Source organism: Grampus griseus (assembly GCF_964374135.1).
Source record: "Grampus griseus genome assembly, chromosome: 3".
NCBI lineage: Eukaryota > Metazoa > Chordata > Mammalia > Artiodactyla > Delphinidae > Grampus > Grampus griseus.
The window spans coordinates 27,575,832-27,602,234 of NC_139019.1; the positions used below are offsets into that span (position 1 = coordinate 27,575,832).

General features: G+C 41.8%; 1 protein-coding gene across 3 annotated transcripts in view; it reads right to left on the reverse strand.

Moving 5' to 3' along the window:
- The window catches only part of ADAMTS12 (ADAM metallopeptidase with thrombospondin type 1 motif 12), a 382,005-nt gene that overhangs the window by 92,965 nt on the left and 262,637 nt on the right, over window positions 1-26,403 (reverse strand). For 2 of the 3 annotated variants that reach the window (XM_082652278.1, XM_082652276.1), the window contains exons 13-16: window positions 25,661-25,794; window positions 18,314-18,434; window positions 11,442-11,686; window positions 9,646-9,784 (exon numbers count right to left, since the gene is read on the reverse strand). In XM_082652278.1, the coding sequence (XP_082508404.1) occupies window positions 9,646-9,784; window positions 11,442-11,686; window positions 18,314-18,434; window positions 25,661-25,794 (639 nt within the window). The remainder of the gene's footprint in view (window positions 1-9,645; window positions 9,785-11,441; window positions 11,687-18,313; window positions 18,435-25,660; window positions 25,795-26,403) is intronic. The other variant, XM_082652277.1, reaches the window with a different exon arrangement.

The window sequence follows — 26,403 nt, forward strand, 5'->3', positions numbered from 1 at the left end:
ACAGAGTGAAGTAAGTCAGAAAGAGAAAAATAAATATTGTATGCTAACACATATATATGGAATCTTAAAAAAAAAAATGGTTCTAGAGCCATGACAGGAATAAAGACGCAGACGTAGAGAATGGACTTGAGGAGACAGGGAGGGGGAAGGGTAAGTTGGGATGAAGTGAGAGAGTGGCATGAATTTATATATACTACCAAATGTAAAATAGCTAGCTAGTGGGAAGCAGCCACATAGAACAGGGAGATCAGCTCGGAGCTTTGTGACCCCCTAGAGTGGTGGGATAGGGAGGGAAGGAGGGAGACGCAAGAGGGAGGAGATATGGGGATATATGTATATGTATAGCTGATTCAATTTGTTATAAAGCAGAGACTAACACGCTGTTGTAAAGCAATTATACTCCAATAAAGATGTTAAAAAAAAGAATTATCTTCATATACCCCTGAACCTGATCATCTCAAGTGGAAATTATACCTTGATATAAGAGCAATAAAGTTTCTTATGTCCAAAACCAAAACGAAATAAAACAGTTACATAGCTCATCATATTCTCAATTCAATACTGAGATTGTAAAATAAAGGGAGCCTGTTATACGGTTAATTTAGTTCATATAAGATTTTCCTCGCTCAAAAATTCAAGTTAGGAAGGGTATAGAGAAAGCAAGTGAAGACAATTTATTGTAACCACCTATGGCAGAAAATGCAATATTTCCTACTATATCAAAATTTAAGATCAAAGGTACTCAAGCACTGAATATTTAATCACATCACCTGAAAGAGATTCAAAGTACTGTATACATGGTTTTTAAAATACTGACAAATTCCAAGATCTCTTTTTATAACCACTTGAGTACAAGTTAAACAGTATAAGTTAAATTTTACACTAGGACATAATCTATAATTCTCCTAAAATTGGATATAACATTGATTTTAATAATGTGAGATGATAAAAATTCTATGACTCAACAGAGGGCACTGCCACAATTCCCTTACAATATACAGAAATAACATGTAACTTCATAGAAGATGGCAAGGGTAGGAACTGTATAACCATATATCTTGTTGACAAGTCCATCCTAAATCTACCAACTTTCAATTTCAGTTCCCACTAAATATTTACTTTGTATTTTCTGGCTCTTTGACCCCCTTCATCTCTGATTTCCTTGATCAATGAGTTCAGATCTATCCTTCATAATGAAGGCTCAGTCAAGAACTTGAGTCCCATCACTGCAAGAGCTCAAACACATTGATTCTCTTACCCATTGCTGAAACCCATACTTCTCACAACATTGGTAAGACTCAAAGCCGATAGTTTTTTCCTCCCTGAAATCCCAATGAATTGATTACATACATTGACTGTCATGGTCAGAAAGAAATTATATAAGAAATACGTAAGAAATGCTCAAACAGGAGCATCGCTGGTGCTTGAAGAATGCTTAATGGAACCAGGTAGGAACCATTTTCAAAATTTACCACGATCAAGAAGTATTCTTTCCTTCTTATAACTCCTCTTCTGCAGCCACTGTGTACAAATCAGGCAAAGCACACACTTAAAGAAAGTCAGAGGCCTGCAACATCTCACAAAACTCACAGGGTTAACAAGAAAAGCAAACATTCAGCATTTTGCAGGATACGTTGAGAAAAGCAAGCCTTCAGAGAAACCAACTGAGAAATCCCCAGCAAATGCACTATTAGGGAACAAAACTAAGGCCCTGGAAACAGGGGAGGGACTAATCTCTGCTGGCTGCATGTGATAAAAATGGGATGGGATGGGACTAAGATGACCAGTAGAATAAGAGAATATTAGATTAGCCACCTTGGAAAGAATTCCGGTTAAAGGTTCCACATGTAAGGAACTTGGAAGTTGCCACTCTGTTGTAATGACAAGTAAATAGGTGAACAGACTGAAAAATCAACAATGCTTCTTGGATATGAGAGAGGAAAGGGCACAGGGCAAACAGCTGCTCTCTGGAGAGACAGACGAGTGAATAGAGGCAGTCAGAACTTTCCAACTTTCCAGAGTATAGACTCATAAGCTGACTACCACAGGAACCTGAATTTCGGCAACTTAATATCAGATACCAAACCGTGGATCCAGGATACCCCAAAACAGCAAGCATAATAAATGCCCCCCCGAAACCCCAAAAAACTACACCTAGGCATATCACTTTCAAATCACAGAAAATCAAAGACAAAGAAAAAGTCCTGAAAGAAGCCAGAGGGAAAAAACACCTTACCTACAGAGGCACAAAGAAAGAACTGCATGTGACTTCTCAGAACTCACGCAAGCAAGAAGAGAGCAGAGTGAAATATTTAAAGTGTTGAGAGAAAAAAACCCCACCAACTTAGAATTCCACACCTGTGAAATTACCATTCAAAAGTGAAGGAGAAATAATTTCTCAGACAAACAAAAACTGAAGGAATTCATTGCCAATAGACCTGCAGGAAAGAAGTGTTAAAAGAAATTCTTTAGAAAAAAGGAAAATATTAAAAATCAGAAACTTGGATCTATATAAAGAAAGGAAAAACACTAAAGAAGCAATAAATGAAGGTTAAATAAAAACTTTCCTTTTTCCTATTCTGAGTTGATCTAACAGAAAACAGTTTGTTCAAAATAATAATACCAATAATGTATTCAATTATTTTGATTATGATGCTTATGTATATATGATATATATGTATATGTGCTTAGGTACACATATAGAAATGAAATGAATCACAGAAATGATACAAGGGACGAGAGGCAGGAACCAGGATTATTTTGTTATTATAAGGTACTCATACTGCCTATAATTTTGTTATTATAAAGTACTCATAACACTGAAGTGGTACAGTGTTATCTGAAAGTGGATTGGATTAGCTGCAAACATATATTGCAAACTCTAGGGCAATCACTAAAAAAAGCAGATTAGCTACTCTGGGCTAAGAGTTTCCATTAGTTCATTAATGAAGTACAACTGGAAGGTTTTCAGGTCTCCACTGTGTATCACTCGTAGCTTATTTTATATATTTATGCATGTGGTAAACTATATAATCCTCATTCCACAGCATATGTTTAAATGCATCTCAATAAATCCTACTATTTTTATTAAGTCCTACATATTAAAAAAAATTCTCCAGGGCTTCCCTGGTGACACAGTGGTTGAGAGTCCGCCTGCCGATGCAGGGGACGCAGGTTCGTGCCCCAGTCCGGGAAGATCCCACATGCTGCAGAGTGGCTGGGCCCGGAGCTATAGCCGCTGAGCCTGCATGTCCGGAGCCTGTGCTCCGCAACGGGAGAGGCCACAACAGTGAGAGGCCCGCATTCTGAAAAAAAAAAAAAAATCCTCCAGATATTTTTAGAGATCAATATCTGGACTTGGTTGATCCTACCTGACAGTTACAGAGGACAAAGTCAGACGGATTAGCGCCGAGCGCAATTTTAAAAAGTCAAGGAAGTATCTGACTCTGATTCTCTGTCCTCTAAACATCACTATATGGTCACCCATCAGGATCAGAGTGAAATATGTGCCCTTATTTGTTATTTTCACGCTTTAGCAAGGATATGTGGACATATCTCAAATGCACGTGATTATTTTGAGCCTTACTAGGAATACTGTCAGACTCTGTAAGAACTAGTTTCAGTGATGTAAGTATCTGTTCTGCATGTATTTATTTCTAATGAACATGATCTAGTTTCTAGGGCAGCTTAGAACAGTTCAAGCAATCTCCAGGAGCTTCGCATGGTCTTTGGAGTTTTCTTTTTTCATTTAATTGGGGTATAGTTGTTTTATGGTGTTGTGTTAGTTTCTAGTGTACAGCGAAGTGGAGTTCCCTGTGCTATACAGCAGGTTCTCATTCGTTATCTATTTTATACATGTTAGTGTATATATGTCAGTGGAGTTTTCAGTATTTGCCTTTTCCTATCAGAATGTGACGTTCCTTAAACAAAGGAACAATGACTACGCTCCAAAGAGAATTCAGCCAAGCAGGGTGACGTCCAGCGTGGGGCAGGAGAAAATGTTCTCCCTTTTGTGCAAGCCATTGTTGTGCTTCTAGACCAAAAACACAGCACAGAGGAGACAACAGAGCACACAACTGGCAAAGGTCACATTCAGAAGTGATGACAGTCTGACAGTAGTGCCATTGCTGTAAGTTTTATAAGACACATGGGAATTCTGGTTGGAATATATTACAACTGACAGATTCCTGCAGTACTAGGGTTGCCATGGGGCAAAACTATGGCTTTTACATTTTTAGGAAAGTGATCTTGAGGTTTTGCCAAAATATTTTTTTTGTTTAATAAGGAGTCCTGAAGCTTCCTATTGAGACCAGCATCTGTGTCAAGCCATTTCTGCAGCTGTTCCTCCACAGATAATCCATTGGTTGCACTTTCATGGTTGATCTTTGGATGGGTGACCAGGGTAAATTTTCTTCAACAAGCCTCTTGTAATGAATGGTAGCACTTGCTATTCCATTCCCTTCCAACCTTTCCCAAGGGACAGCTAGTCCTAAATTCTCCCAGAGTCACCCCAAAGTCATGCCCCACAGATAAGGCAGGAGTGAAAGCAAATATGGTGGAGAGGACAGAAGAACGAACACTAGTGGAGAGAGAGGCCTGTTGCTGGTATACTCTGGGTCCTCTTTACCTTGGAAAAGTGGGCTGTGGAAAATAAGTGGGCTGGCTTTGATGACAGTTAGCTAAATTTATAAAATACTCTTGCCAATTTTTCATATGGATTTCTGCTCTTGAACAAAGATGATAAAAATGTTTAAATAGTCAAACTAAGGAAATAACATCTTGGTGAATTTTTTTTGAATCACAAATTTTATTTTATTTTAAATAACTTTAACTACCTCAGCTGTTAATAAAATAAAAGCAGAAAGAACAGGCTGCCTTTTTTCCAGATTTAATCACAAAATTGTGTCTACAATAATCGACATAACTCGCTTCTTGTCCTTCAACCATCTCATCAAAAATTATTGCATTTTCCCTCAAATTGTATTTTTTGGATTCTTCTGTAAATATACTCATTTTGTCCTCGTTCCTGGAGGCATCTTCATTTAAATCCATGCTTTAAAAAAGGAGAAGGGGTGCATATGTGGAGGCAAAATATTCTCTTGAAGCAAACAGATACAGAGTTGCTAGAAGAAGCAGATTGTAAACACAAGCTGCCTGGTTGGGAAGGGGAGGGCTGTTGACTTAGAGACGTGTGACAGCCTTGGGTGGACGGGCACAGGCAAAGCCCCAACGGGCCCTTCTTCCTTGGCAGGGTCAGGACTGAGCCAGCGGAGGCAGAGCTTCATCTTCCCCTTGGAACTCGTTGTTTTGGTTCTCCTCCAAAAGCCTTCATCCAGATAAGAAGCCAATGACTGATTACATCTTTTTTTTTTTTTTGCCGTACGCGGGCCTCTCACTGCTGCGGCCTCTCCTGTTGCAGAGCGCAGGCTCAGCAGCCATGGCTCACAGGCCCAGCTGCTCTGCGGCATGTGGGATCTTCCCAGACCGGGGCACAAACCCATGTCCCCTGCATTGGCAGGCGGACTCTCAACCACTGCGCCACCAGGGAAGCCCCATCTTCTTGAATTTATACTTAAGCAGCTCTTTGCTCCAAATGCACAATGTAAATTATATGTAAAATATAAATTATAAAAGATATTAAATTATAACTATGTAAAAAGGGAAGACCAAAATGTCACAATGCTTAAATGTAGGTAAACATCCCGGCAAAAGGGTGAGCAGGACTTAGGTGAAGGGTTTGCCGGGCTCTCAGCCAGAAGCTGTGGTGGGTGGTGGCCATGTGCGCAGCCCCCGTGAAATACGAGGGCTTTAACTGCTCCGCCTGAGATGGGAAGGAGACCACCATCACCACAAACTTCTTAGAGCCTTAACTCTTGATGACTTTCAGGCCTAGGAAGTTTGCAAAGTAAGGACTCAGCTTCTCATGCGAGTACTCAGCCCATCTGCCAGACTGGCTCTGTGATAATTCCTAACGTATTTTCAATGTCACTAGGAGAGGCAATTTTGAACCACCTTAGCAAGTCCTGTCCTGAAATGAGGTCCCACAGTGCGGTCAGGAAAAAACTGCAAAAACTAGAAAGAGTGGGTGCACACAGAGAGAAAAAGGGAGGAAAGGGACAGGAAAGAGAAAAATAAAAGAAACTAAAAGGAAATCACACTCAAATCAGGCCTGTAAATTACTATTCCAAAATCTATAAAGAAATATAATACCAAGAAAGACAAAGAAATAATTACAACAGTTCACTCTGGATAAAATAAGTTTGTTAGGACAGTGCCTACTGTCTACTGACCTACTTTTTAAAATAAGCATGTTACTTACTGCCTTTGGGCATTTTCACCTGGAAATCTCATAGGCACTTTAATTGAACTCATATAATCATAAACTCCTCTTGGGATCTGTTTCTTGTCACATGTTCCCTGTTTCAGTGAGTGACACTACCATTTAGCCAGTTATGTGAAGGAGAACACTGGGGGTCACCCTTCAACCCTTCCTCATGCACAAACCACTCTCTGTCAAAAGATAAATGGAATCAACCATTAAGTTCAGTCTAGTACAGCTCCTAAATATGTCCACATTTTCATGGTTTTTCCATCTGTACCACCTTAGCTTTAGTTCAAGCCACTATTATTACTTCCCTAGACCACTGCCAAGATCTTCTATCTCTTTTCCTTCCCTTCTAGTGTTTCTCCCACATGGAAATAAAACATTGACCCTAGTTAACTCCAGAGGAAAAGGAAAGGGAGTGGAGTTAGACCGTGCTCTTCAACTGTATTTGTGCAACTTCTTACTCTAAAAATGAAGATTGAAACAAACATGACATAATAAGATCTGATAAAGTTGAGTGGTTGATTTACAGGAATTTGTTATTGCATTCTCCTTTTTGCTGGGGCCTTTGCAGTATTTTCCCGTGAAAAAGTGTAAAACTAGAATAACACGATAACAAAATAAAATAAAGTAAAATAAAATAATTGCTACTACCTGTTTGTAACCTTGGGAATCAATGGGAATCAATTGATGGGAATCAATGTGGTAATAAGTTTCTTAACATTTGGTATAAGTATGTTACTTTTTGAACCTAGACATTCCATCTACAAATTAAAATTTAATGAGATCATTCTTTACATGGGCCCAAAGATGCTCATCAGACGATGATGATCAATAAGGAACCGGCTAAGGGAATTTTGTTTTGTCTTGCCAGTGAAATATAATGTATCCACAAAAATGATAGCTATGGAGACTGAATAACACATGGAATGGTACCCACGTTATGACGTTAAGTGAAAACATGTGTATATGTACATAAATATATCCATATGCACACAAGTATATACATCTATGATGAGAGAAAATAATATTGAAAGGCAATAAAGTAAAGTACTGAAGTGCATGTATGTTAGACTGGTGACTTTAATTTTTCAGTAACATATTTAACTTAGTTTTATAATATAGAAAGTTTTAACTTAAAGGAAATAAAAATACATCATTGAATGATTCAGTGTTTCGGGCAGTCTTCCATCTTTATATTTAGCAGTGAGTGTCTTATGTGAATATTAGCATTTCATTCTCTATGTCTGAGAGCGTGAAGGTAGATACGCTGCCATCCTTCTCTCCCAGAATTAAGAGAGCTCACTGCCACTCAGATAGCATGGCTGAAATTCAGGTAGGCACATGGGCACTACGATAGCATCTGTTAAGGTTTAATAACCAGAGTGACATTTGCCCAAGTCAGGCAGAGATGCTCCTGAAGGATCAGGCTGTATCAAAGCCAAACGCCTGCTGTTTGGTAGGGCTGTTTCATCTCCTTGCTAAATACGAATATATCTTTATGACCACTGCACAAATCAGCCATTTATATTGTATTTCCCACGCTCTGAAATACTACACAAGCAATGCAAAGGGTCCGGCCCATGCTGAAATAGAAGGGGGTGTGGGGTGGATAATCTCGTGTTTCTCTGAGAAGGCCCTGCTCAGGCAGGACTGGCTGAGTTTCTCTCCGTGGTGTCCTGGAATAAATGATTTAAACTTAAAGCTTAAACCTGTACGTCACTGCAAAAAAGAGAACAAAAGGGATGCAAAATCGTAAAAGTATTTGTGAACTACAGTCCCGATGACCTCATTTTCCTCCCAACTTCTCCTCAGGGAAATATTTTTCACCTACTTATTTTCTGCTTAAATTGCTTTTGCTTCTCAGCAAAAGATCCCAGCCCTCCTGGGCAGCAGTGGGAAGAGCAGGGCTGACTCTTACTGATGCCCTTTACGGCTGCCGCCAGATTTGACCTAGACAGATTTCCAGAGGTTCAGGATTTTCAAGATGTCACACATTTTGAAATGAACATAGGATTCCTGTGATTTCTAAAAGGGAGCTGTTGGTTTTCTATATTGAAGGAGGGAAAGAAACAAATCAGTAATACGAAAATTGTTCACAAGGCTGATGGGCCACGACTCAATGTCTGTCCCTGGATCTCTTTCCACGACTACTTCCTGGGGGGTGGGGGTGGGCGGGTGGAAGGAGCAAGTGAACAAATGGAGCAAAGTACACGAGAGGGAAGCCAGGGAGGTGGAGGCTGTGCTCTCCTGACCCCTTCTCTCCATCACTTTGATTCCCTTTGCTACATTGCTGATTCTGGTACTTCAGCCAATAGCTGCCCTAGTTTTATGAGCAGCAGTAACAATAGAGGCAGAAAGTTCCCGAACAGACTTGGACAGGATCCAAAAGGAGAAAGAGAGGCCGAGTCTACTATTAAAGCCCCCAAATGAGTGAAGAGCCCCAAGTACCAGAACAGCCCCGACCCCTGCCCCCAGCGGCCCCAGAAATGTTCATCTAGCACTGCGGCCACAAGAGTCCGCACTCTACAAACACACACTCCTTTACAGTTCCCAGCCTCTCTCTGCAGTTGGATTGTGCCCACAGGGCTGAGGCCAACCAATGAAACGTGAGCAGAAGTGGTTTGCGTCACTCCAGGCCCAGGCCGTTGTTAAGGGCCAGTCTGCCTCTTCAATTTCTCCCTTCCCCTGTGGGGCAACTTCAGATGTCTCAGCTACAAGAGGAAGCAAGGCCATCTAATCTGTGCCAGATTTAGACTGGGTTAAAAATAAACCTTCATTGTGTTCTTAAGATTTTGTTTTCTTTGTTACCATAGCAGAACTTGTCCCATCCTGACACACTTGACAGCAAAGGAAGCTCTCCAATGCTGGATTTATGAGAGAAAACTGTTTTTCTTGTAGCTATGAAAAACTGGTAAATTGGAGACAGAAGAACACTGGGCTAGGAATTAAGAGAGACAGTTATGGTCTGGATTTGGCCATGATTTAAAGGATACCTATGGTGGGTGGTTTGACTTTTGTGGTCCTCAGGTCCTCAACCAGAGAAGTTATAAACCTTTCTGGTCTGCTTTTTAAAAAAAGACATGTAACCCTTTCTGCAAACAAAACCTTTCATGAAGGACAGTATGTAAACCTGATAAAAGAAAAAGTGCCTCTTTCTTTAGACCATGACCAACACATTTACTCCCTATTGAGGCCCCTGGGCCATCTTTGTGGAACCCTGCCGACCTAGGGGCGAGAGTGCAAACTGCTGGCTTAAACTTCCTCCATGGCCTATTCTGAAACTGACGTGGATTCAAAGAGAGAGGAGCTGTTCTCACCCGTCCCACACGTTACACTGCACTCTGTCCAGCGGCCATACTGCCAGAAATACACCAGCTTTTCCACGTCATTGTCAAGGCCATCTTTCCGGATTGTGTACTCATACTTGATGCCTGGGTTAGTCACCTGGAATAAAAGCTAAAGGACAAGAGCGGGGTCATGTCAAACTCTGTTGTGACTTTATACCGCAAACCACAGTCATATAAAAATGCTGTACAATGTCCATCATCTTAAAGTAGTCATGGAGGTGTGCACTGGAATACATACCATTACATAAATACTTCCACCTGCATGTCTACATATGTCTATAGTTAATCTGCTCCTATTCTATTATTTCTTGACTGAATTCTCATGGGTATTCATGGGAGGCCTAATCATACGGGAATTACTCTGAGGGAATGACCAGAGTGCCCTTTCCAACAATAGGCTGGTAGGTCACCTTGTGCCCTTGCGTATGTGCTAACTTTGTGGTTATGGGTAAGTTACTTAATCTCTTTGTGCCTTACTTTCCCCATCTACAAAGTGAGGATAATCACAGCATGACTAATAGGGTGCTTTTAAGGGTTAAACAAACGAAAGTAATGTGACTAGATATGATTAGATCGGTGTTGGCATATAGCTAGCACTCAGTAAACAGTAACTTTTGTTGCCGTTGTTGTTGCTTTATGGTGCCCTTCTCTAGCTCTCAGGCTGATTAGTTTTCTTGAAAGCATATAGCTCTGGGATTAAAATGGTCATGGGTTTTAGGCATAAAATTGGAGACAGAATTTGGGACCCTCCCCTCACTTCCCTCTCATGCAGGCAATCTACTTACCACATGTTTGAAATGGATTAATCTCACACTTAGAGGTGGTAGACTGGTTGCTCCATGGGGCGGGCCTATAAGATGTAAGGTCTCCTGACATTTACGGATCATAGCTGTCAAGCATTGACCTCCAGCTTCTGTGAATGCTCTGATCTCTGGCTTTGAAATGACTTCCTTCTAACTTCTGAATTATAGTTAGATGTGACTGTCTTGGGCCATCCATCAGCCCCAACCTGCCTTGCTCTGCTGCTATAATTACCCCGCTCCTTTTCTACAGCTCTTTGCTAGTATGAAAGACAAATCACTTGTGCCTTTGAAGAGCACATGCTACGTCTTTACCCCTCTCTTCTCCAGGAGTTTCACGAAGTCAAACCTTTTGCCTGAGGACAACCGCATGATAACATGTGAAAGAACCATGTCAGTTCATCACCACTGCTGGAAAGCTGTTTGGAAACTCATGCCAGGCTGACATAGACTGGTAGCATCCCTTTTATACCTGAGGAACACACACTGAAATAAATAGCCTGTCAACTATACTGGAAACTAAATTCAACAGATGATTTTAGGGCCCGTGGCATTTCATCACAAGCGTTTTGCCAATTTTAGGCAATAAAGGATTAGCAGCATAAACTAATATCTCACTTCCCTCCCTGTTCCTTGCTAAGAGAAAGTTTAAGGATTCTTTTTTTTTTTGTGGTACACGGGCCTCTCAGTGTTGTGGCCTCTCCCGTTGCGGAGCACAGGCTCCGGACGCGCAGGCTCAGCGGCCATGGCTCACGGGCCCAGCTGCTCCGCTGCATGTGGGATCTTCCCGGATCGGGGCACGAACCCGTGTCCCCTGCATCGGCAGGCAGACTCTCAACCACTGCGCCACCAGGGGAAGCCCCTAAGGATTCTTAATGAATATCCCCTAGCAAACACCTTGGTAAAGAAAATTAGAAAGATCCTAACTAGTGCACACGTCAGCAGTTTCCTTTGCTTCTGCGTTACCTGGATCCACACTGACTCATTGGTGGGACCTGTGGCCATCAGTTTCTCCAGGTCTCCTTTCCTGTCATATTGAAAGACGGTCCCTGCCAGCTTGTAGTTCCCATTCCACTGGATAATAAATCCTCCATTGAGGTAATATTTTTCAGGGTCTTCACTCCTGATGGCCAGAAAGTTTCCAGCTCCCTCAACCTCCATTACCCGTATGTCCCTGGCTCCTTTTGGAATCAGTCCGATGTCAACATAACCTAAGGAGAGAAGAGAGGCATGCAAGCTTAGCTGAACAAACACAGTCTGTTTCTGACTCATCATGCATCCCCTTCCCAGCATCTCCATCAGTTTAGTGCCCTTGTTTTCCTGCTGGGTGGTTACTGGGACTGGCAGATGCACTAATTACGGGGAACTTTAAAAGCATGGCCATGAGTAGAATTCTCAGGAGCCTTGTGACTCATTATGTAATCAGTTTTATGAGAGGAGAGGTGAAATAAATGCAGATTGAACTCTGAACCTTTTGTGGTTGATCCTGCATTTATTTTCTGTTGACAGTTCAAACTGTTACAGCCCCTAGCCAGCTTCCCATTAGCATTTCTGCTTCTGCCTTTGTTGCTATCAGATTAATCTCCCTAAACATTGCAGCGGCTACATCCTTTCGCTCACCCTCATTGCCTGAAAATTAAAGACTCTCAGAAGTAATTTAATCATAGCTTAAATTCATTAAGAGAATTCTGGAGGGAATCTTGGATTGATTGCCACCTGGCGCTCTTGAATACAGCTTGTGATGAGAAACTCAGCTCTGAGCACAGCTTTTTATATTGCTGGACAATTATATTCATCAGAAAGGGGTTTTTTTCACATTTTTTCTTACGTTTTGATGAAACATAAACTTATGTTGTTCTCATGTGTTCTAATCCAACATTCTGAAAAAGCACAGAGGACATCTACTTAAAGACCATGATCAAGTCTAGCTACAGTCTTATCCTTGCTTATTGGTTGTTACGGTAGGAGACCTACTGGGGAGAAATGGAATGAACACATAATGGCTTCCTCTCTTTGCCAGGCTCTAGGCTAAGCCCTTTATGCATTCATCCTGTTTATGCTTCAAAAGAACCGTCATCTCATAGCTGTGATAGAATGGAAAGACGCTGGGCCTGGCATTGGGTAAGGAGTACTGGGGCATGGGAGTCAGACATCCGATTCTGGTTTCTACACTGCCACGAACGAGCTCCATGATGTCCATTGACTTATCTAACTTCTTTGAATGTCATCTGCACAATGAAGGACGTTGAATGAGATGAGAGCTTGAATGAGATGATGTCTGACGTCCCTCCCAGCTAAATTTTCTCTGTTCCTTTACCTCTTCCATACAAAACTTGATTTTAAGACCTTGATCATTTTCCACTGGATATACACTAAGGTTTTTTTTGACTAACAAACACACCCGCATCTCTGTCACCTAAAAGTGCCCTGACTGCTCTCTTTCCCTCAGACATTAACACAGCATGGGATCCTAGGAGTTAAAACCAACATCTGGCCAGCAGGAACGATTTACTCAGAAGCTGGGTACAGGCCACAACCTCAGCTCTATTTTTTCGAACTGGCAGCTCCCATCTAAAGGAGTGATGTATGGGGCCTGAAGTACTTGATTAAATTCCACTGGGCCCTCACACACTTGCCTGAGACAGCTCATTGAAACTATTAAGTTACAACTAGCTCAGGGAAAATATTTAATCACATGTAATTGAGGGTGATGAAACTGTTTAAAATGCCTTTGGAGCACTGCTCCCTGCAGCATAGCAGAGCTTCTCATAGCAGAGCTCATGCATAAAGTCAACTAGCATTAAAGAATATGGCAACCACCATATGCCTTGTTTAAAAACAAACAAAAAACCAAGCCAAAACAAAAAACAGTGAGAACTAGATGAGGAAAAAACCCAAAAGAGTTTGCCTTTTATCTTCCGCTTAAGAAAATCTAAAATTAGAAATATTTTGTATAGATTCTGTCTTATCAAAAGGCGAAGTACATCAAATTGAAAATAAAAGCTTTCATTGAATATAATTGCTGCTTCCGAACAGTTTGTAGAAAGAAGATGTAAACAGAGGCAGATTTAGCCATGAGCAAAAGCAATACATATTTGTAATATATTTTTGCAAAAGAATACCTAAGAGGAACCCAAAAGATAAAATTGTGGTGTTTGGAGTCGAAAAGAACCATAACATAGCCACCAGACTCCTTTACACATGACAAAATAACCCACAATAGAGAGGAGTATAAAACGAAAAGTAAAAGTTTCCATTGCCCTCCACCCAGAGTCCTATGTCCCAAAGATAATTACAGTTAATAGTTTCTTGGATTCTCTTCCAAAACCTTTCTTTGCATGTATAAACACACATACACATACTTTTTTAAACAAGTGAAATCATACTATGTGAACTATTTTAACTATTGCTTTTTAAATTTAATATACCTTCCATATCTTTCCACATTTTTTTAGCATTTCAACAACTGCCAAAATGACATAAACCCATTTATTTAATAAGCCAACTGTTAATGGACGTTTAGGTGGAAGGGAATGACCATCAATCTCTTTATCTATAAAATGAGGAAACTGAGTTCCCAAGAGAGGAAGAAATCTATGTCACATCACACGGCCACACACACACACGCACAACACACACACACGCACACGCACACACGCACGCGCGCACACACACACACACACACACACACACACACACACACACACACACCTCTATAACCAGGCTTTGCTAACCAACTCCTAATACAGCATTTTTAATGAAAAAATGTGATTGGTAGAACAGAGATGAAAAAAAATCCCCTTGAATGTCTCACCCTCATGGGTCTTCTTAACAGAAATGAGAATCATATTAAAAAGTTGTAGGGGGTGAAGGGTTATTGAGATATTCTTTCTATGTCAAGGTCAGATTTTCAGGGTTGGTAAGAATATCTCCAAAGTATTAAGAACGATGAATATATTCATTCAGTGAATCAGTTTTCTTCCGTTTTCCTCAGTAAACACGATTCTTTTGCACCAGTGTTGGGGGAAGTGGAAAACATAACCTTGACCTCAAAGAAGGAGCCTCTAGGCCCATGGAGACCACCTGGAGAAACCATCCCGCTACTGAGTCTTGAACACCTTGAGCTAAAAGAATATTCAGGGCCTTTGAGGATGGAGCAGAAGACTGGTCTCACTTCTGAAGACATATCATAAGAGTGACAATGGATTATTGGTGCTAATGTGCATCTTATTCAACTCTTCTAAAAAAACGATTTACCCACTGGCATATTTGGTTTCTAGTCTGTCACTTCAAATAAAAATGTGTTTATAAAGAGGTCATACTATTAACCCAGGCAATTTAACTACAACTACCAGCTTGTCTTTTTTTTTTTTTTACGATTTGTGCTGTCAGTGTGTGGCAAGCAAGACCATTCTCACTGCAGGCCAAGATGCCATGGTTTCTGTGAGGGGGCTCCTGGGAAAGACAGATCCATCTTCTGAAGCCTGGCTTGACAGCAGTGACACATTGCTGTCTGGTTCAGATCCAAAACTGCATTGGACCTGCTCACGAATCACAGTGAGGAAGAGCTACGTACAGATACATTTGCCAGGCAGATGTACTGAGAATTAAACTGCCCTGGATTTGGAGTTTTAGCCTCAGTTATTTCAAAAGAGGGTTGTAAGGGGTCTGGAGTCTTGGAACACATTGTGAGCAACCATAATCCTCTTGCTGGAAACCAGTGGAAACATAGCAGAGGGAATAGACACCAACAGGGGCTTCCTGACCCTAAATGCTTCCTCACAGCCCTGAGCCCTGGAGGTCTTTCAGCTCTTTTGATGGGAAAACTCCCGTGTAAAGTGTCCAGTCACTCTCCCTACCCCTTCCAACTCAAGGTTTCCTGGAAAGCATGACATAGGACAGTCTCCAAGTAAGGTGGTATTTTGGTAAACATGGTTTCAAGAAAGCCATGTCCTCTCTTATCATTATGTCCTACCTTCTGCCTCTGATTCTGTCTCTGGAATGTTTTCTTATATGATTCTCATCCCCTTTACATGAACATCTTTAGTCCAGGCCCTTATCTCCTGAACCTGGGTTAATGTTTGGGTTCCCAGCACTGGGCTCTCCTATTCTGGGCAACTTTGTATGTTGCTGGCAAACTAGTCTTTCTATGACACTGACCTCCTCAGGTCATTCACCCTCCCTAAAATCTTAGAAAGGTCCCTATTTTCTCTTGAATCTACAGCAAAGAAATTGAACCTTACGGAACAGCCTAGGAGCAACTCTGGGTCATGAAGTCGTATCATTTCTTCCTAAAAGGGTCTCATGTCCCACCGCCCAGACTTGTATAGACCCTACACCCACACTGCGGCCACAGCCCTCCAGCCTGTGCTGTGAGTGTTCTTAATGGGTTCCATTCATTCATGATCATTTTCATTTTGTCACAGAGCCTAGGGAGCCGCAAGCAAAAGTCCAGAACATGCCTCATTATGGGATTAAGATGGTAATTTTAGCATAACTTGTAATTGTTGTCAATTCCTAACTCTATATGAATTTAATCTTTTGACCATAAAGATCAGTGGCAGAGTCTAGGGAGCTACAGCCGGAAGAACTAAGCACATAAACACACAGAATCAATAAGTAGATGGGATCCAGGTGGTCAGGTACACACCTAATTCCAGGCAGCTGCTGCTTTTATTCCATTTCAGGAATCTCCTATTCTAAAGATATGGATACTGGCAGCAAGAGTTGAAAAACAGGGACATTGTGTCTTTCCTCTGCTTTTTAGATTATAGATTTTTCTTTCAACATGCTGAATTGTAAAAGTGAAAAATTGTATGTGAGGTATATCAGACAGTGGAAATTGAATTAACTTCTTGTGCCAAAAGACTTAAAATTACTATGTGCATCAAATCTACTCAATAGATATACAAACGTATCATTTAAAATATAAACTTAAAGGTGAATTTATACAGTAATTGTTCTAGTTCCATAAAAAGATTTCAAACAAAAGTTGCGCACATTCTGGTTATGATTAAATAAAAGAGGTAGGAATCAAGGCTGGTGGTTTGGGCACTGAGTTAAGTGACACAATTAGTCGTAGGAGAGTTCCAGAATGCTCAGAGGATGTGGTCCCTTGTTCCCAGCATCAAAACAAAGCAGGTCAGTGTGAATAAGACCAGGACTTGATTCAGTGGTCAGAGGGTCTGGCATTGGTGAGGTCTAGAGAAGCCAATTAAGGCCAGAGGAGTCTAGAGTGGTAGTTTTAGGAAGTCAATGGATTAAGTCCAAATTTTGGTGATGTGTGCTAGGGAAAAATAGGTCATTTAATGACCACACCCGATACTCAGGGGCATACTCAGTAACTTCATCCCGGGTGTTAAGCAAGTCTAGAAGGGAGGTGCCCCACTGTATCTGACTTCCACCCTAGGCATCACCCCAGCCCCAGCGTGGGATACTGCCCCATGCCCTCTGGCTCTACCTGGGTGGTGCCCCCTGGCCACCCTATTTCCAGTACCTCCATTCCTTGGAATTTAGAGAATTAACAACCAGATCCCCCCACCTCCCCAAAGCAGCGTGGAGCAATGGCTAGTGGGAGCTGGTGTGTACTCTCAACGCCTTCCCTCCTGGGCGGGAAAACTTTGGAAGTACAACTTCTACACTGGCTCCTATATAATAACTGGCTTAATGACACTCCCTTTCTGGCTGCCTCCCTTTCTCTGTTTCACTGCCTCCAATGTCCTACTGGTGTTTCCCAGGATTCTCCGACCTCCATACAAACTAATGGTACCTGAATTCTTGTCTCAGGGTACCTCTTGGGGAGGAGGGGACGAGGGGGACTAAACTAAGATGCTCTCAGCTGTCTTCATCATCTCCAGGCCTAACTTAGCCTCCTCCCAAGATGCCTTCAGCAACTGCTGGTGTCAAGGGATCGTGGGAACTGTCTTTACTGAAGACAGTCTGCAGGGTCACAGCTGATTTGGGATGAGGATGGGCTCTCCATGCCCCGAGGATTGTCAACAGCCCAAAGATGCACAAGGAAGAAACCTCGAAAAAGGTAATCATGGGAAAGGAATAGTGCGATGTGAGTAAGGAGGGCATGTTAGGTGGGAGAAGCCACCTGGAGAGCCTTAAGGCACCACTGGCTGGGACTCCCTTACAGGGAGGAACTGGGAATAAGAGCAAATTGAAGCAACCCTGCCTCGCCTCTCCTCTGGTCCTGAAGCTACACCCCAACTCTTCTGCCTTTAAACCCACTGTTGGCTTCTCTGCCCTCAGTTACAGAACCTGCTCCTAGGTCTGCACCCTCCTCAGCCAGCTCTTCATCCCTTCTCTCCCCCAGGTCTCGGTCCATTTGCCTTCTGCCCTGGATCCTCTCCAGGGATCACACTCTTTTTTTTTTTTTTTTTTTTGCGGTACGCAGGCCTCTCACTGTTGTGGCCTCTCCCATTGCAGAGCACAGGCTCCGGACGTGCAGGTTAAGCAGCCATGGCTCATGGGCCCAGCCGCTCCGCGGCATGTGGGATCTTCTCGGACCGGGGCACGAACCCGTGTCTCCTGCATCGGCAGGCGGACTCCCAACCACTGCGCCACCAGGGCAGCCCGGATCACACTCTTAAACCTGGTCCTGTGCACAGCCACTAAGCCGTCTTAGATCCCTAGTGCAACGTGATGCTTCCTGTAATTGCTTAGCATTCAACCCCTTTCCTAAAACTGCCAAGGAACCTTTATCCCTTTGTAGTGAAGGCTATACCCATTTTGAATTCTGTGAAAGTCACAATCTGCTTAAAAAGAGTAACACTCCATCTTGACTTTCATTCTCAGTCCCCTGCCACCTCAATTATTTATGTGTTTATTACCAGATCCTTCTTTCTGTTGAAACACCTTCTTCACGGTCTGACAGGCTGAACCATCCCCAAGGCACACACCACAGCGATCCTCTGTGGCGTTGGAATCGATCTCATAGTCACAGCCGACCATCTGCGGGGAAGAGAGGTTGAGGACGAATGACTCAGGCGGGAGAGGCCACACCTACCCTGGACTTTTGACTCCTCCTTCCCCCCATTTTGCTCTGGATGAGATTGTGGCGGGGGCAGATACAAGATAAATGTTTCCTCTTCCTGGTGGTGGCCAGAAGAATACCCAAAGCACCCACTGATGGTAAAGGAAATACTTGCTTTGAGGGGAAAGAGGTACACACTGAATGCATCTGCAATTTCCCCTGAGTGAGAAGCAGAATTGAACACACTTGCCAAAGTGGAACCATGAAAATGTCTTGGAATCATTGTCGGTGGAGCAGCAAATCCCTTTCAGATGTGCAAACCTCATGCCCCCTCCTCTCTAATGAGATTCCCAGGGATGACGGAATGACTCCACCTATACTTAGTCGTTCATTCCCTTTACATTCCTCACTGGGGATATTCTCTCTGGTTCCTGTCTGAACTGGCAGCCCTGGGGGAAAACCTGGCTTCATGCTGAGACCATTCCAGTCCCGTGAGGGATGAGATCTCGGACCTGCAGACCCATCAGCAGATCCTTTGGAGCCTCCTATGACCCCAGCCCCACCACCTGTCACATGTAGCCATATCCCAGCCATCCTGACCTCCTTCCCTCCAGCTGCAGAGGAGGAACTGGTCATTTCTGCCCTGAGCCAGGCCTAATCTTGTTCATGTGCTCTGGACCTGACCACTTCTCAGTGTTCTGTCCATTGGTCCTCCCAAGTCATCATCCTTCCCTCTCCACTGGTTCCTTCTCCTCCACCCCCCAATACGGCCAAGGCTTTCCCATCCAATTCCCATTCTGGAAAAGGAGAGTAATTAAACTTGGGGTGTTTGGTAGCATCAAATACCAGAGAACCGTTAACACTCAGATGGAAAGACATGGAAAACACGTGAACATCCACCGAAGTCTTTTGTTCCTTGCTCTCTACTACGGCCTATATTCCTTAACCACATTTCAGTGGTAGAATAAAGAGGAAAAACTACACCATATTATATATTTTTTAAATGTTTATTTATTTATTTATGTATTTATTTATTTATGGCTGCATTGGGTCTTCGTTGCTGCGTGGAGGCTTTCTCTAGTTGCGGCGAGCAGGGGCTACTCTCCTTTGCAGTGTGCGGGCTTCTCACTGCAGAGGCTTCTCTTGTTGTGAAGCATGGGCTCTAGGCACGTGGGCTTCAGTAGTTCTGGCATGAGGGCTCTGCAGTTGTGGCTCATGGGCTCTAGAGTTCAGGCTCAGTAGCTGTGGCACACGGGATTAGTTGCTCTGCGGCATGTGGGATCTTTCCAGACCAGGGCTCGATCTCGTGTCCCCTGCATTGGCAGGTAGATCCTTAACCACTGTACTACCAGCAAAGTCCCTACACCATATTATATTAATTGGATTTTTCTTTTCTGTTTGGGAAGAAGAATGGTGCCCAGGTAGTTTTTTCTCTCTCAAAGATAATTTCCTTTCTTATTTTAAAGCCGCCTCAGATCGACTGAAAGGAAGAACCATTGAGGTCTTTAAATACACCCTCCCTCCACCTTAATTCTAAACAGAGAATTAAGGCCCACAGACAAAAATAGCGCCATTACTCAGGTTAACCATGTCTAACTTCCTTTAGATCCAAAGACGGTGCTACTTGACCCAGTTGGGAAAAATAAACTGCTAAGAGATTAAAAAAACTTAACAATACTAATCACAATGGAAAAGAAAGAAATTGCCTGGATGTGTGCCTTCACTGGTTATAAGCAAAATGTCAACCCGTCACAAGTGATATGTTTACGTCAAGCTTGAGCATCCTCTACTAAGGTGACCTTTACAAATCCCATTCTCAGTGACCATCATTCCTTCACTGATTTGGAACCAGCCAGGGAAACATACTTTGCAACATACTGAAGTGTTTAAAAACAATCTCTACCAGGAGGGGATGGATAAAACATGTGAAGGAAAAAGGAAAGAAAGCCAGAAAAACAAATACCTTGAGCCCATCTTTCTCCTCCAGCAATATTTTCCTGCATCCCTGGAGGGCAGGGGCGGGGAAGGAAACACACACACCCCAGTAGGCTGGCCCACGGCATAGTGTGTGGTTCTTGTGGAGACTTCACCCTTCTGTTCCTCCATCAGCTGCGCACAGCACACTCAACACCGAATTGAGTACATAACCGAAGGAGGCAGAAGCCCATCCTCCTTGCTATACATAAAATGTAAGACTCCCAGGGGAAAATGAACAGACATTCCTCTCTTCCACGTCTTGTGCTCTGGCAACAGGGCCACAGCAATACTGTCTTTCTGCCTTCAGCCGGATCAGAGGGGCTCTGATCCAGTATGGCTCTCCTCCGATGTGCCTCTAAGGCGGCCAGATAGCCTCCCAACAGGCTGCATTTCTTTTTAAAAAAAGAAAATCCCTTTAATTTCCTATCATTTTTTTCTTTAAAAAACAGCTTTCTTGGGGGTGTAGCTGATATATAAAATACTACCCATATTTAATTTTATAATTTGATGAGTTTGGACTCATACAAACACCTGTGAAAACATTGACACAATTAAGACAATAGACATATCTATCAGCTCCGAAAGTTTCCTTGTGTCCCTTTTGTGTATGTGTGGTAAGAGCACTTACCATGAGACCTACCCTCGTCACAAAATTTTAAGGGCACAATATAGTGTTGTTAACCACAGGCAATACGTTGTACGGCAGGGCTCTAGGACTCATTCATCTTGCGTAAATGAAACTTTATACCCATTGAACAGCAACTCTCCACTGTTCCCTTGACAACTACCATCCTCTTCTCTGCCTTGATGAGTTAGACTATTTTAGGTTCTCATATAAGTGGAATCCTGTAGCATTTATCCTTCTGCGACTGACTTATTTCACTTAACATCACGTTCTCCAGGATCACCCATGTTGTCAAAATGTCAAGATTTCCTTCTTTTTTAAAGTTGAGTAATATTCCATGGTATGTATATACCACATTTTCTTTATCCATTTGTTGATGAACATCTGGGTTTTTTCCATCCGTATCTTGGCTAGTGAATAATGTTGTTATGAACACGGGCGTACAGATGTCACTTCAAGATCCTGATTTCATTCTCTTGGATACATACCCCAGAACTGACATTGCTGGGTCATAGGGTAAAAATTAAATATTTTAAATTTAATTAAAAAATAAATATTTTAATTTAATTAAAATAGATATTTTTATTTTTTTGAGGAATCTCCATACTATTTTCCATAGTGGCTGCACCATTGTACATTCCTGCCAAGAGTGCACAGGTTTTAAATTTCTCCACATCCACACCAATACTTGTTATCTTTTGTGTTTTGGTGATAGCCATCCCAACAGGTATGAGGTGATATCTCATGAGTTTCACTTGTATTTCTCTATGTTTAATGATGTTGAGCACCTTTTCATATACCTGTTGGCGATCTGTATATCTTCTTTGGAGAAACGTCTATTCAAGTACTTGGCTCATTTTTTAAATCAGGTTATTTGTATTTCTGCTGTTGAGCTGTAGGAGTTTCTCATACATTTTAGATATTAACCCCTTATTGTATATATGGTCTGCAAATATTGTCCCCCATTCTGTAGGTTGCCTCTTTATTCCGATGACTGTTTCCTTTCCCATGCAGAAGTGTATCATCAATTCTTGACCCTGTCATTTGAACTGAAGAGCATCCTATCTTGAGTATTACTTAGAGAAGTCAGTCCCAGTCTTTCACTAGGCTTTCAGCCCTACGTGAGTGAATAAGTAATACGTATTCTTACCAATTCTCATTTCTTCCTTATGAGTTTTACTGTTTTACTTAGTAAATTCTCAAGTAACTGAGGACTGAAATACCAACTGGCGCCTTGACCTAAGCCACTTAGAATGTCATCATTTCTTTCTACAGTCCCTTGGCAAAGGTAGAGACTGGAAAGATGCCTGATTCCAAGAGGAGATTCATTCCCAGCTAATGAAACTTTAGTGTGAAGATAATGCCAGTTATGCTTAACTGAGAACAGGTAAATGATATTGTCCTTTAATAAATGGGACAGCAGCAATAATGCTTTCCTCACCATAATTTTAAGGGCCAAGAGATAGGATGTGGCCTTCTAGAAAGACATCTGGCCCAGAGAAATTGATTTTGGGGTGTTCAGTCAATCACTGAGATGGCCAAAATGGCCTTGAGAGAGAACAAAGAAGGTTCAGGAGAGTTTCTGAGAGCAACGAGAAGGGGAGCTAACTTAGGGCAGGTAGGAAGATTGTCGAGTAAGGTTAAGGACTCGGCTGGGGTTGAAGACACTGACTTTGTAAGGGCATAAATTCACAAAGTTGAATTATTATTTTAAGAAGTGTATAGTAGACTGCTTGTCAGAACAAAAAAATCAATGTGGTTGGGTTGGTCAGAATCAGGGTCCTGGGGAAAGAGGTTGATGGAAGGCTGAGAGGAGAAATCTAGGGGATGGCTGATGTGCAAGTTCAGGGCATCCAGGCTGTTTGGGGAAGAAATGAAGCCAAAGCTTTGCTGACTGGGAGAAAAGGGACGAGTGAAGGAACTTAAAGTCAAAGAACTGGTTACCAAGAGAAAGGGGTGAGCAAGTTGGATGGTTAGCAGCCTGTCTTAAGACAGCAGGTAAGACTGCAGAGCTGGGACAGGTGGAAGAGGGGTGGGAATATCTGCTCATATATTTAAAAGCTTACCGCATGTTGTACTTGTGATTAAAAAAGGAAAGGAGAAAATAATTTAACTGTAAATACCACTTTACTTAAAAATCTTGGCCTTGTGTAGATACAGTTAAGTAAATGAAATAGTAGAAAAAAGTTCAATAAATAGAAAAAAAGCAGCTTAGGAGTTCAGTACCAGTTAAAAAATTGGGGGAGGGGCACAGACAGATACTTCCTAAAACAAATTCAGTTCTGATCAACATTCGATAATTTCCTCGACAACAAAATCTGCAAATCTAAGATGCCAAAATGTTGGCAAATATCATAATTTTCAAATAGACGGCTAAGTATATAAGTATAAGCAAATACAAGTATTTATATGAATATAAGCAAATATTTTCGTATCCACGAAGAAGATGAATTAGGCACATATATATTTTTTTCTGATGGTGTAACTTTTTATATCAATACACGTTCAATTCCCTTTGAAAAAACTGTGGTAAATGAATAAGAAGACTAACAAAAGCTGAAAATAACTACAATCTGGATCTTTAAAAGATAAACTGTATTTAGGTTATTAAGGTAAACTTGATTTGACATATTTTTTTCCGCTTAAAAACTTAACTCAGTGTGGTGTAGACAGAAAGTAATTAAACTTTCTAAAAGCCTTAACTGGTTTCCAGAAAGAAAAAGGCAAGCTGAGAGAATTGGGCTTATTCTATTAAGCTGATTTAACTGGTTTCAAGAGAGATACCCAAGACCCCTCATGTTTTGTTCAAAATATCTTTCTTTTTCCATCACAAGCTAAAGATACTGTCTCTATGCATGCAAAGGTATTTAGATGTAAAAGATAATTTTAGCATCACATTGATTTTTTGATGACTAAAGTTCTCAGCCCTAGCAGCACATGGCAATCACCTGAGGAGTTTTAAAAATACCAATGCTCAGGACCAAATCACATCTATTCTGAATTAATAGGGTGGCTAGAGAGCCAGGCATCAGTAGGTTTTAAAAGCTTTCCAGCTGATTCTAATAGGCAGCCAGGCCTGAGAACCACTGTATTAAATGGCAATGGGGCTGTTTGGACCTAAATTAGCTAAATACACTTTTTCCTGCTCTAGGGAACAGGTCTAACCTAAAATATATTAATTATTTTTGGCTTTTTGTAGCTACAGTGGTAATTAGCGTGTCAGGAAGAGAATTCTGCCTGAGCCCTTTCCAATTTAGAAAGGATGGCTTGTTAGCTCACTCAGTCCTGGGAATCATCATGTTGCCTCCTGTGCCTTGGCTGCTACTGGAATAAGTCCATCAGTAACTGCAAGGTGATAAATTCACTTTCCCAGGGTGCTAACAATTTATGGGCAGGAGCTTTTCATGGCAACAATTCAGTCCAGTGGAAAAAATTGTGATAATTATTTGCAAAAACAAATAAAATATATTAAGAGTTTATTGTGTGTCAGGGGCTCTGTTAAGGGCTTAACCTATATGACCTTATTTAATCTAAAATATGTTAATATCCCAATTTTATGAAAGATAACTGAGTCTTAGAAAGATGTATAGAGTTGTACAGCTAGGAAATAGTGGTATTGGGTTCATATTCTAGAGCCTGAGCACTAAGCCATTATGCTTTACTAATAGTTAATTGAGTATTTTTATGTAGTTTCTTTTTTCACTGATTAAAAACACCTTCTCTTTAAACTGAGATTTATGCCTGAGTGTTGGATCACAAAACTTGTTCATCAGTTCCTTGCAAAACAGACTGTGAGCAATGGGGATAAATCCTTCAATGTTTGTACACATAAAAGCATTAAAAAATCAGATCTAAGTACTTTATATAAAGGCAGAATTTTTTTTTTTTTTTTTTGCGGTACGCGGTCCTCTCACTGCTGTGGCCTCTCCCGTTGCGGAGCACAGGCTCCAGACGCGCAGGCTCAGCGGCTATGGCTCACGGCTCCAGCCGCTCCGCGGCATGTGGGATCTTCCCGGACCGGGGCACGAACCCGTGTCCCCTGCATCAGCAGGCGGACTCTCAACCACTGCGCCACCAGGGAAGCCCTGGGCAGAATTTTTTAATTGGAGTCAATTTTTTAATGGAGTCAATGTGAAAAAGTTAAATCGAAATCAGAAGACCTCATGTTGGTGATCAATTGAGAATGAAATGTCAAAATGCTCTGTGAAAAACACTATACAATTATTAATTTCAGTTTTTCCTCAAATTTAACTAACTCTGTTGGCAAGTAACCAACAAACAATTCAATACCACTGAAATAATCCGAGTTGCCTTTTCCTAGTAATTCCTCCTTTAATTTGGTTCTTCTTCAACTTGACCCAGCTTCATGCCTAAAATAATATCACAGAGCACATCAACAGATCAAGAAATGAAGATGACAGCAGGAGGACATTCAGTTCCTGTGATTTTGATGAACACTGAAGAGTCTTGTCTCACAGACCATATAAAAATACCAGACCACATGCAAATACCGCGAAAGCAAAAGATTAGCACATCTGACTTCCCGAATTAATAAAAATCATGGTTTTATAAAGTTGTAGATTAAGGAAACATACCCAATACCTTACATATGCCATTAATACAGACATTTCTGCTGTTGCCGCCTTCAAAGCAAGGGGTACCATCAGTGACAGCATCCAGCATTTTCTCGGAAAACTGGCCATCTATGGGTCGGCAGTAGAGCTCACAAGGACGTGCTGAAGTGAAAAAGAGACAAATCCTTGCAAGTTAGCTTTCTTGCTCAGCATCCTTCCCCCAGGATTTTGTATGTATGAATCCCCAAGTGTCATTTATCTGGAGATTCCCATCTTTTCCCTTTCTGTGACACATGCTGTCATGTGGGCTTCTTTCTTTTAAAGCGTTTTACAACAAATTAAACTGGGAAGATTGCTTTAAAATGCTATGCCTTTTGTTACAAATGATGAGACCTTTCAATCCCATGTTGAACTGTGCTTATAAAAATAAGGCAGTGAGCATCTGGGGTTAACCTAGAAAATAAGTCATAGCAACCGGTGATGCAGGACTCCAGACAAGCATCATGTTTGCCTGGTATTTTGCAGCAAAGTAAGCAGACCACCAGGGGAGATGCTCCCATGGGGCCAGCTCATTACTAACACCACTGCCACGTTCATAAACCACCCCCAACAAATATTCTCCCTTGCTCTCAAGTCCAAGAAGTCCTTGGACATAGGTTTACAACCACAGAGAAACAAAAGATCTGCTGTTTTGCTAAAGCAGAAGCCACCTTGCTTATCATAGTGGTCCATCCCATCATGCTGGGTCCTGCACTGAATCCATTCTAAGGT